General features: G+C 36.5%; 2 protein-coding genes across 9 annotated transcripts in view; one reads left to right on the plus strand and one right to left on the minus strand.

Annotated features, from left to right (window-relative positions):
• Nucleotides 1–12,652, minus strand: part of elk4.S (ELK4, ETS transcription factor S homeolog) — a 301,246-nt gene that overhangs the window by 190,669 nt on the left and 97,925 nt on the right. The window lies entirely within an intron of this gene.
• Nucleotides 1–12,652, plus strand: part of cdk18.S (cyclin-dependent kinase 18 S homeolog) — a 93,193-nt gene that overhangs the window by 73,688 nt on the left and 6,853 nt on the right. For both annotated transcript variants that reach the window (XM_018249366.2, XM_041583875.1), the window contains exons 8-15: nt 377–439; nt 2,713–2,836; nt 3,745–3,865; nt 5,932–6,029; nt 7,055–7,160; nt 8,370–8,412; nt 8,765–8,855; nt 11,688–11,765. In XM_018249366.2, the coding sequence (XP_018104855.1) occupies nt 377–439; nt 2,713–2,836; nt 3,745–3,865; nt 5,932–6,029; nt 7,055–7,160; nt 8,370–8,412; nt 8,765–8,855; nt 11,688–11,765 (724 nt within the window). The remainder of the gene's footprint in view (nt 1–376; nt 440–2,712; nt 2,837–3,744; nt 3,866–5,931; nt 6,030–7,054; nt 7,161–8,369; nt 8,413–8,764; nt 8,856–11,687; nt 11,766–12,652) is intronic.

Raw genomic sequence — 12,652 nt, forward strand, 5'->3', positions numbered from 1 at the left:
CTGAACTGTTCCTTTAAGTTGAATTGCCAGGCTTAGCCCTTCTTTTTTCTTATACTGTACAGACCTCCTGATTATATTCAGGGTTGTATATAGAAAGATTCAAAAGCAACACATTGTTGTCCCTAGAGTTTTCCATTTTAATTGGTGGAGATGCAGCAACATTCAAAAGACCAGAAGTAGCTGGTGCAGGAGTTGCTCCAGCTTGACAGAAGCCTTGTATAGACATATCACTAGCACAGCTCATGTGAACCGGACTTTGGCTTTACCTATAAACCTGACTAAGAGAGACTACAGCCACCCCGAAACATTGTGGGTCTTTTGTGCTCAATGCATTTAGCTGTGTAAAGGACTAACCACATATGTTTTTCTTTTGCAGGACAGTGATTTAAAACAGTACTTAGATAACTGTGGGAACCTTATGTGCATGCACAATGTTAAGGTGAGACATCCTCATACTAATAAACCATTTCATAGCATTTTACAATAATTTATAGGGATACTGTGGCACTAAACTGAGCTAAAAGGATACAGCTAAAAGGGAAATGATGTGCCACATGTAACATGTGCAGTGCTTAATAGTCATAAAGTAACAATAGGATTGTGCTACAAGCATCTCCTTTTCAATAGTTATTTTAAAGAAATCACTGATTTATTATTTTCTTAACCCTTCAAAATTTGACTTTGGGCACCTGATCACCACATGGAAGAGAAGTTTGAAGTAATTAAGGTATAATTAGAAGTGGGGAGTCATATATGAGGGTTGTTACCAATTAGAAATATACTGCACATGATCTATAGAAGATCTTACAATAAGCACCTTGGTGTGAGATTTCATGCACCATCAAGCTGAATCAACACGCATAAAAATAGTCGTGCATCAAAATTATTCTGACTTCCATTGACTTTAATGCATTTGGACAAAATAGATGCGCATATAAAAATTGTTGCGAGTGTCAAAATTGACGTGCGTCAAAATCATTTAGACACCCATTGACTTCAATGCGTTTCACATATTTCTTGAATTTGCGGGAAATTTGCAAATTTTTCAGTGAAGCAAAATAGTACAAAATCGCCCATCACTAGAAGTGAAATACGGTATCTTCCATGGCCTCCGCCATCACTAGATCAAAACAAATTTTAATCTTTATAGGGTTCTAGAGCACAGAATATAAAGTAGAGATATGTCCAATTCATCCCTCTAAAAAAATGGGGGGGGGGTCTTGAAAACGGTTTAGTATTTGCATAACCCTTTCAAAGATTAATGTAGTGAAGATTTTCTAGCAGTGGTTGAGAGGAAACAAGGTAGGGCTGAGCTGTAACTGTAAGTTTGTCTCTTTATAGGCCAATTGAAGAGAAAAAGCAGAACACATAAATACACAATGTTTTCATATTAATTGGGCAGTAGAACCCTAGTTTAACATGCGTTTAATGAATAGTATGCTGAACATACATTTTAGCTATTGTTTTAATTGGAGCAAAAAGGGCAAAAAACTAGAAACTAGACATTTCTTTCAATTGCCAACATTCTACTTCTTACTGGTAATTTTGGAAAGAGAAGGATGCATAATGTATAATGTACTCCTCCTGTCTATAGGGTGGAGATATACACAAAAAGGTAAAAGTGAAATGGTTATTTATACAGAGGTCATTATCCCTTTTTAGCTCAGCGTACGTGAGAAGGCAGAATAGGTCAAATTAAAAAGCTATATTGCTTTATAATACAGATTTTTTTTTAAGAAAATACTGACCTTTACATAAAAAAAGTAAAATACATCTTCAGCATAAATTCTATTTATTTAGGGGGTTATTTATCAAAGTTGGGTTTTTTTATGGTTAAACTTTTAAAGAGGAAGCCACCATTTTTTCATAGAAAAATAGAACTTTTCATGAAACCTTGATGGTGTTAAGTGCGAATAAAAAAGTACTCCAACTCAGACCTGCCGAGTTCATGTAGAAGTCAACGGCAGATGTCCAGTTGATATCCTGATCTGCACTGGGTTTCATTCAATAATCCAAAGATTTTGTGGTTTTCGGGCTTCACAGGTCACAGTAAACCAGTCTGTGCGGATTTGGTCGGAGTAGTTTATAGAAAATAGTAAGAATTTTTTGGATTTTGATTAATAATCCCCTCAATCTGTGTATGTGTATATAGGTGTATGCTGCCTCTTTATATGAAAAACTTGAAAAATGTACTTTTTTCTTCAATTATTTCTAAAAACGTGATATAAGAGAGAACAAGCCTGGAAAACCAGGAAGGCCACATTTCTCTTGAGCTGAAAGTGCCTGGCAGTGACCTTTTCAAGGGTACTCTGTCAGAGGATCAAAGTGTGTTAAGGGCCGCTACACATTTCAGGGCCAGTCATTCTTGTGTGATCATGAAGAAATTATTTTCATTCTTATCTTTTCATTTGAAATGTAAGTTAGATAACGTTGTGAACAGATGGTAGAATAGATATAGCATTGTGATTGTACATTAGAACCATCAGACAGCATTTCATTTTTCAAATATGTTTTGGTAGTCAGTTAGCTTTTGTAATTTCGTCTGTGCTTAGAGCACATAGTTCAGTTATCCCACCAGCTGTGTATCTGCTATTATAGCATACATGTGCCACAAGAGAAATCTGTATGCAGCAGAAAAACAAATGTACTTAACCCTTGAAATGATTTTATATTGTGTAATTGACAAGATGTTTTTCTTTTTATTTGTCCTAGATCTTCATGTTCCAGCTGCTTCGTGGTCTATCCTACTGTCACCGAAGGAAAATCCTGCACAGGGATCTCAAACCACAGAATCTGCTGATAAATGAGAAGGGAGAGTTAAAGCTGGCAGACTTTGGTGTGTGTTATTGCAGCCTTGCCCCAGTGTTAAAACATTATAGGGGCTAATGTAAAAACAGGGACAAAGTTTCAGCCTAGTAACCAAAAGTGACCTACAGTACTTCAGTCAAGTTTGGATGACCAGGGGCAGCTGGGAAATTGACAAAATGTCTAGCCCCATGTCAGATTTCAAAATTGAATATAAAAAAATCTGTTTGTTCTTTTGAGAAATGGATTTCAGTGCAGAATTCTGCTGGAGTAGCACTATTAACTGATGCGTTTTGAAAAAAACTTGTTTTCCAATGGCAGGATCCCTTTAATGCTTCACATTTGGAGCAAAAGGATGCATTGCACCATTTTCTGCACTTTGCACACTGTTTGGGAGGTCGTATATGATCCCCTTTTATGTGGCAAAGTACTGACCTGAGCATAAAGTAACTATACTAACACTAACTATACTTCCAAAAATATAACAAATATTTTTTTTTTACACAAACATAATGTAACTTAATGTAAACAGGTGGAAAGAGAGCATTTGTGATTAGATTAATATAAAGGAAACCAACCCCTTCATCACTTTGTTGCATTGAGAACTGATATATACTGGGACTTGATATATGTGGAAAACAGAGAGACAGTGGAACATGGTGAGGACACGTTTGGATTTACTCTGTAAGCCTAAGGGAGGTGGGGTAATGGTTCTTGCAGAGATACACTATCAAGGTTGCTTTCAGTCTGCAGAATGAGGTATGTCTGTGTAAAAAAATATATATACATTTATTGCAGACTTTTTTTTTCACCTTTTCTGCATAAGCCTAAGCAAGTGTGCAGACTTTCCATATAAAGTCAGGGTAAGAAATGCCTCATGATAAAAAAAAAGATTTAGGCACAGGAATAACCCTCGTTTCTTCTTTGTTTTCTGCACAGGCCTTGCAAGAGCCAAATCAGTACCCACCAAGACCTACTCCAATGAAGTGGTGACACTCTGGTACAGACCCCCTGATGTTCTTCTAGGTTCCACTGAGTACAGTACACCCATTGATATGTGGTGAGTGATAGTGGCTACAGGCACCACGCTGTATGGACCAAGAAGGAGAGAAGCAGACGCTCTTTGGACTAACCACAGGTGAAGTCAAAATACTTATATTGTGGTCTGTGCTCAGCTACACTTTCCTTCATATAAGTGTGCTGGAAACACTGATCACAATAAAAGTATTTTGTTTGTAATGCAAAGCAGCAATAGCTCAATGCCATGCAGTAAAGTACTGTATGTATATATTTAAAATACACACACAAGGTATGGGATCTATTATACTTAGGAACCTGGGTTTTTGAAAGACTTTTTTGTAATTCTTGTCACTCTACCTTAAGTCAATAAAACATTTGCCATAAAATATAGGTTTATGCTAGCTTAGTTATCATGAAGTACAAAGTACTGTTTTATTATTATCGGGAAAATGAAATGAACAAAAAATATTGTTTTTTTTAAATAGGATAAAAAACAACATTCCCTGTATTTCTGAAAACAGCATTCATGCATATTCCTTTTTGAATAATGGTTTTCATAAAAAGGGCCAGATTCAGGTCCCTGTTAAAATGTTATTTAGTCATTTATCACCTGAAGATAAATTTGAAGAGGAAAAAAAATCTCCAAATTCAGTTCCAGTTTTTATAGCTTTCATGTAATAGACAGTGAGATAAGTAATAGACAGTGAGATAAGTTTATTAAATTGCATCTGGCTCTATTGGAAAATCTGAAATTGAATTAGGAGATGAGCTTTTCTTTTCTCATCTTTTTTTACCGGTCTCAGAAAAGGAAATTAGGCCATCTAGGTCAACCTTTTAAGTCTATATATAACCTGCCTAACTGCTATTTGATCCAGAGTTGATCCAGAGGCAGGCAAAAACCCCATTGAAGCCTTTCCCATTTGCCTCAGAAGGGGAAAAATTCCTTCCTAACTCCAAGATTGCAATCGGACTAGTCCCTGGATCAGCTTTTACTTTGAGATATCTTCCATAACCCTGTATTCCCTCACTTGCTAAAAAGCCATCTGTACCACTGATTCAATGAAAGAATTCCAGAACTTCACAGCTCTCACTGTAAAAAAAACCCTTCCATATATTTAGATGGAACCTCATCGGAATGGGTCCCCACGTGTCAGCTGGAAGGACCTACTAGTAAATAAAGCATTAGAGAGATTATTATATGATCTCCTTATATATTTATACATAGTTATCATATCACCCCTTAAACGCCTCTTCCAGAGTGAACAACCCCAATTTGGCCAGTCTTTCCTTATTGCTAAGATTTTCCATACCTTTTGCCAGCTTAGTTGACCTTTTCTGTACCCTCTCTAGTTCAATAATGTCCTGTTTGAGCACTGGAGACCAAAACTGTACGGCATATTCTAGATGGGGCCTTACCAGTGCTCTATACAGTGGAAGAATGACCCCCCCCTCCTGTGAATCAATGCCCCTTTTAATACAGCTCAAGACATTATTTGCCCTTGATGCTGCTGACTGGCATTGCTTGTGACAGCCAAGTTTATTATCTATAATGACTCCAAGGTCCTTTTCCATAATGGATTTGCCTAGTGCAGTCCCATTAAGGGTATAAGTGGCTTGGATATTTTTAAATCCCAGGTGAATGACTTTAAATTTATCAACATTGAATCTCATCTGCCACTTAGCTGCCCAGATTGCCAGTTTGTCACAATTCTGCTGCAAGGATGCTGCATCCTAGATAGAATAAATTTGGGTTGCATAGTTTTGTGTCATCTGCAAACACTGATACATTACTTACATTAATGAACAAGTTAAAAAAAAAGTGGGCCCAGTTTCTATTAGTTCCACTGCACCACTGGTACAATTGGAATTTTCTATTATGAAGCAATATGAATACTATTTATTTCTATATTATACATGTAAAAATATTGTATGAGGTCACATACAATGGTTTGTGGTTAATAAACACTTTGTAATGATTACAATATCCATTTTAATTTTGTATCAATATATTTTGCACTAAAATCTGAACTTTTACACGTGAGGAAAAAAATGGAAGAACATAGACCAGCTTAATACTGGTGTGTAACAATATTTTTTTCTTTACAGGGGAGTTGGATGCATTCTATATGAAATGGCAACTGGACGGCCTATGTTTCCAGGATCCACAGTGAAAGAGGAACTGCACTTAATATTCAGATTACTAGGTAAGACTTCTATGTATGTTCCTGCCTCAAAAATCAATCAGTCATCCACTTAATAAATTTGGATTATTATTCACAATAATGTAGAGATGCCTTGGTGTAAAAAAATGAAGGATCACCTACTTTCAATATACTTTTAATTCTTCAGTTATTATTCTCTCTTTTTATTGTGGTAGTATTTTTGGTATATTTGTCCTCAAAAATAGTCATTAGTTATGTCATCAGCTAAAAACAACGCTTCCTGATGTGACATATTGAATACCTCATTAAACCATTTGGTTAATTATTTTTATTATGACATGCCACATCACTAAGGGGGTCCATTTCAACTGAATTGCAATTTTTTTCCAAGAATCTCGAAAAATTTGTGGTTTTCCTATATTTCTATAAAGCTCTCAAAATTCTAATTTATTTTAAGTTAAAATCTCTAATTAAAACTTTGCCAAGAAAAAGCTGTTGAGGTGCTATAGAAGTCACAGTGTGAGCTGCACTGATCTTATTGGACCGCTTTAAATCAGTTCGGACTTTTAGAGGTTTTCGGATATTTCCTTCCCTAGAAATTGTCAGAAAAACTAAAGTTTTTAGAGGTTTTTGAGGTATTCTTATTGTTTACTGCATCGTTCAGTGCTTTTCTTTCATTCACACTTTTTATTTTCGAGATCTTTTAATATATTCCATGACAATCGTGGTTTTAGAGTTTGTGAGTTTAGTCGTGGTTTTAAAAATTTCTAAAACCACTAAAATCCAACCTTTAACAAATAAGCCTCCACATATTACAAGAAAATTGCACTGCATTGTAATGAAACCTTAAGATATGCCTTATCTGTATGCTTTAATATAGTCATTGAATGTTGAGGTGACTTAGAACATCCATATATTTCATTTATTACTACAGGGATGAATATAAAAGGGATGATTCCACGTTGAATAGGTTGTTTTAAAAAGTCCATGGATTTTTTTTTGTTAATTCCAAACAATTGTGCGTGGAAGTACTTCATTGCTTTCTTCTTTTCTGCCAATTTGTGCAGGAACCCCTACAGAGGAGACATGGCCAGGAATATCTTCTAATAAAGAGTTTAAAGGCTATGGCTTCCCTCAATATCGAGCTCAACCACTAAAAAATCATATTCCAAGGTAAAGAAGTTTCATGCCTAGATGATATCCTGTATTTCATCTTTTGAGACATGTTCAACCTACAACTTGGCTATATACTATACAATAGGTGGTACAAATAATCATATAAAGAATTCAAGTAGAGGTGCCAACTTGGACCTGAAGGGATGCAGGTGTATCTCAGCCTTGCATGTCCCACCCTGGCTACACACCTCTACAGTATTCCCTGCTCCATTGCTTTGGATGTATATCAGAGGACTTTGAGTGATGGCATTTCAATGGAGCAGGTAAGGTATGAAAAGCAAATGTAAGAGAGTTGCACAAACACCAATTATTTTGCAGGTGGGGATCACCCTCACGTTTCAGGGGGGTCACCCTCATGTTTCAGGGGGGGTCACCCTCCCTTCATCAGGATTGATGCAAAAGAATTGCTGTTTATGCGACTCTCTTACATTTGCTTTTCCTACTTGATTGACGAGTGCTGATCATCTAGGGGGCTCTGCACCACCAAGCAGGAATATCATAGGAAAGGACAGGAGGTGCGGAAACTTTCTCTATTGCAGGTAAGATAGGATACAGCTGCAAATTACTGACAGCTGGTAACTGATCTTTTTATGTAGGTGACCAGGTGAGTGAGGCTTAAATCAGGTTGACTCACAAATAATTTCTGCTCAAGAGGGCTTAAATGGGTTGTTCACCTTTAAATGAAATTTTAGTATGATGTAGAGAGTGGTATTCTGAGATAATGTGCAGATGGATTTTATTTTTTGTGTTAATTTAGCTATTTATTCAGTAGCTCTCCAGTTTGCAATATCAGCAATCTGGTTACTATGGTCCAAATTGAATAAAAGACAATTATATAAACAGGAGAGTGCCTAACTAGAAAGACGAGTAATAAAAAGTAGCAATATAATAACTTTGTTACCTTACAGAACATTTGTTTTTAAATTGGGTCAGCTACCCCCATTTGAAAACTGGGAACAGTTAGAAAGAGAAGGCAAATAATTTGAAGAATTATAAAAAAAAAAAAAAGCTAAAAATGAAGGACAGTTGAAAATTTGCATTAATTAACCATTGTTTAACATACTAACAGAAATATTAAAGGTGTACATGTATAAAAATCAAGCTTTAATAAATAACCCCTTAGATATTGTTGTCAGGCACATATGGAAGCTTTACATTTTATGGATTATAGTATGCTTTTAACCATTGTCTCCTGGTTTATTTCAGGCTTGATACAGATGGGATCGATCTACTTAGCAGTCTCTTGTTAGTAAGTGCCCCAGCGTTTTATTTATAGTGCCAAAGACAGAGGCCTCGCCTTCCTTTGACAAAATTATTGTTAAATAATGGTATAATATTGCTTTTTTAACTGGCCAGTTCATGGGTTTATTTAGCAACAAATGCCACAAATATTTTTCTAAATACATATCGTAAATTTATTGACCTATCTTACCCTATTGACAACTGTGTTATAAAAACCTGGCAATGGACTTTGCATATTGTGCTGCCTTAAAATGAGTTATTGAATGTATGTGGCAATGTTTATTTGCAATAAGGGTTCTGTGGGATAGTGTAAATTGTATAACTCTAAGCCATTTTGACACGTGGCCTGTTTGTTTCAGTATGAGGACAAGAGGAGAATCTCAGCAGACATGGGGCTCAGACACCCCTATTTCAAAACCATGGGGGAGCAAGTACTAACCTTACCTGACAGTAAGTGCTAACCCATTTTTCAAATAAGACATTATTGAGGTACTCTAACATTAAAAGGTAGCAGTATATCGCAGTTATTCCATTTTCTTTTCTTATCCTGATCTTCTTAGAAAAAGATGTAACAATTATTTATTTCATTTTATTTATTATCCCCATTGGCATCAATTTTGACATTTTTTTTAATAATCTGTGATCAAAAAAGGAGATGGGTAATACAACCCATTCAATTTACACAATACATGAAGTTTTTTTTAAGTTGGTAAACTCATTGAAAAGAATAAGTTTGATTTTTGTAACAAAAAAATCACAAATTATAATTTTGATAAATAGGCCCATAAACCACAAAAAGGTTAAAATAGCTTGAGATCACTGTATCAGGATATAGTTGTTTTTTACACTTTGAATTTAAGGTTTACTTTTACAGACTCCATGTTCATATCTTGCATCCAGATCTATTGTTTAATGTCCCAGCTTCTGTGTATCTCCTATTACATATGTACAAAGCTACATAACATATAAAGGTCTATAGCATTCAAATTTAACATAACCTTGTATATTCATGGCTATCACATTCCATTCTTTCTTCCTTGTACTTTAGCCTGAAGTCAGAATTAACTTTTAGTATGATGTAGGCATTGAGACAAATTGGAATTGGTCTTTTATTGTTATATTTCTGGTTGCTGAGATAAGTAGATCCAATTAAAATCAATGCAAGTGCAGTAATGTTTGGCCAAGCCATGTTCATGCCCTTTCAGTTTTCCTTTATTAGGTGATTTGCCTGTTTGATAGAAGAGCTTGGGGTAAAGGTAGAGACACTGCACATGCACAGTAGCTGCACTGACAATAAGAAAGAGTTCAAAAACATTAAGAAGATAGTGTTTGCCACAAAGACAAAAGCTATCAGGAAAACGGTGCTTGAGTAGAGGTCTTTAAATGCATATATAGAAAAAGTATTATAGCATTCAACTTCACCGTAACGAGGGCTAGGATTTCTGAAAATAATGCACATTAATCTTTTGTTCTCATTTAAAGAAGAAACAAACCCCTTATGAAAAAAAAACCCTACCCCCCTACCTAACATAGACCCCAACTCCCTCCTCACCCCCAGCCTAGCTGCTACCCCGGGCAAATGCCCCTAACTTTTTACTTATCCCTCGGTGCAGATTCAGGGATCGGAGTTAACGGTAACTGGTAAATTGCTCCAACTGCGCATGCGCCGTTCCGCCGGTCTCATTCTTAGATGACCGAAGACCCGGAAGATGGCTGGAGTTAAGGGCATTTGCAGCAGCTAGGCTGGGGGGGAGGAGTGAAGGGGTCTATGTGGGGTGGGGGGTTGAGTTTTTTTTTAATAAGGGGTTTGTTTCTCCTTTAAAGGAACAGTTCAGTGTAAAAATAAAAACTGTGTAAAATAAAAAATGTTTCTAATACAGATAGTTAGCCAAAATGACTGGATGTCTAACAATACAGAACAGAACACAACTTCCTGCTTTTCAGCTCTCTAACTCTGAGTTAGTCAGCGACTTGAAGGGACCCATATGGGACATAACTGTTCAGTGAGTTTGCAGTTCTTAACATGCAGCTCAGATTCAAAAGCAACAGTTATGAGCCATGTGGTCCCCCTCAAGTCTCTGATTGGTTACTGCCTAGTAACCAATCAGTGGAAACCAAGAGAGCTGCAAAGCAGGAAGTAGTGTTGTGGCTATTATGTTAGACATCCATTCACTTAGCCTTTATAGATTACTTTCTGGCTAACTAACTAGCTATATTAAAAACATTTTTTTTACTTTTCATAGCCTGTTTACCTAGTTTTTATTTGTATACTGAACAATTCTTCTGTAAATGAGCACAGTATTGACGCATGCACAGCTGGAGCAGTCTTATGGTTCATAGCAACTGCACATGTGCCTAATTCAGAGCTTTCTGGATAATGGGTTTCCGGATAACAGATCCCATACCTGTACTAGGCAGCCTATTGGAATACATTTTGATTATAATGTTTCTTGTTTTGTATAACTACTGATCAAATTTATTTTTCTACTTTTGAATAATAGTATTATTCAAATACAAAATGTCAAATATTCCTAAATGATAATCTTTTGTAACAGATTGTGCTTTAAAAACCACAGTCAGGAATGCAACAATTATTGCTGTAAGGTTCTCTCTGATCGGCTATTTGAAAGTTATCCATGATTGGTGTTTTTAAATTTGAATATTGTGACATTTCATGATTAAATTCAACATGCAAGGCTCTTTTTAAGATAATTTTTATTCACAATATAAACTATCTTTTAACTACACCACATATACCCATATCTGGCTAGAGATTGTTGACTAGGGGCATTCAGAGTGGAAGCCAGTAACAGATTGACTTTCGGTGCACATGCTCTTTTTCGGTAATCAGGGATAGGAAGCAACATAGTCACTCATGACAGACACTAACCCTATTTCACAGCTTTGGCATTTAAATTCAGGTATGGGGAACATGGGAATTCTGTAGAGTCCGGTTGGTGTGGTTTGGGATGTGGGGACTGTGTAGTGCAGAGGACTCTTGTATTTGACTATATGTATTTTGTGGTCACAGCCTCATTGCACCCCCGCCTAATGGTTTTAAAAATTAGTGGTGAGCACAACTTTCCCTTGTTTGGGACTGTGTAGGGGTAATTACTTACAATATTGTTTTCCTTCTCCTTTATAAGATGAAAGATAAGATATAAGATAAGTAAAAAATAGAAATGTATAAAACAAAGCTAAATGGTATTCTTACTCATATGTAGCAAATATTTTTCAGATGCCAAACTCATCCTTCACTCTTCTTTGCATTGTTTTTCCTAGCTGCATCAATCTTCACAGTTAAAGAGATTCAACTACAGAAAGATCCAGGGCATCGTAGCTCCATTTTTCACCATACAGGTACCAAATCAAAATTGCTTTTAGTACAATTTACCAAATTGTGTTCAAAAGTAGTCATTGTTATTATTATTATTATTATTAACATGTATTTATATAGCGCCAACATATTGCGTAGCACTGTAAAGTAACTGTGATTATACAACTACATCACATGAATTACATACATAGAATATATGGAGTAACAAACATCACAATCAATACAGGTACAAAGAGGTGAGGAAGGCCCTATGCATAGGCATACAGTCTAAAGGGAAGGGAGTAATACACAAGGTGTGGGAGTGGGCAAGATCGAAGTAAGTGGGTGAGAAATGTGGTGTTGTATGTGGTGTTGCGTTTGGTAGTTAAGCAGAGTGAGGGTAGGCTTCTCGAAAGAAGTGCGTTTTCAGAGATTTTTTGAAAGCAGAAAGGTTGGGAGAAAGTCGGACAGATCGTGGGAGAGCGTTCCAGAGGAGGGGTGCAGCCCTTCCAAAGTCTTGAATGCGAGCATGTGAGGAGGTAATGAGAGAAGAGTTGAGTAGCAGGTCAGTAGAGGAGCGAAGTAAGCGAGTGGGTGAGTATATAGAGATGAGTTCAGAGATGTAGGGTGGAGCAGAGTTGTGAAGTGCTTTGAAAGTCAGTGTCATTAATTTGAATTTGATTCTGAAAGGTAACGGAAGCCAGTGCAGGGATTGACAGAATGGCGAGGCAGAGGATGAGCGGTTGCTGAGGTGTATGAGCCTCGCAGCAGTGTTCATTATGGACTGGAGAGGTGACAGTCTCTGGAGGGGGAGGCCGATTAAAAGAGAGTTACAGTAGTCTAGACGCGATATGATGAGAGAGTGAATAAGAATTTTGGCAGCGTCTTGGGTGATAAATGATCGTATTTTGGATATGTTCCTTAGGTGGAA

Source organism: Xenopus laevis, chromosome 2S (genome assembly GCF_017654675.1).
Source record: "Xenopus laevis strain J_2021 chromosome 2S, Xenopus_laevis_v10.1, whole genome shotgun sequence".
Lineage (NCBI taxonomy): Eukaryota > Metazoa > Chordata > Amphibia > Anura > Pipidae > Xenopus > Xenopus laevis.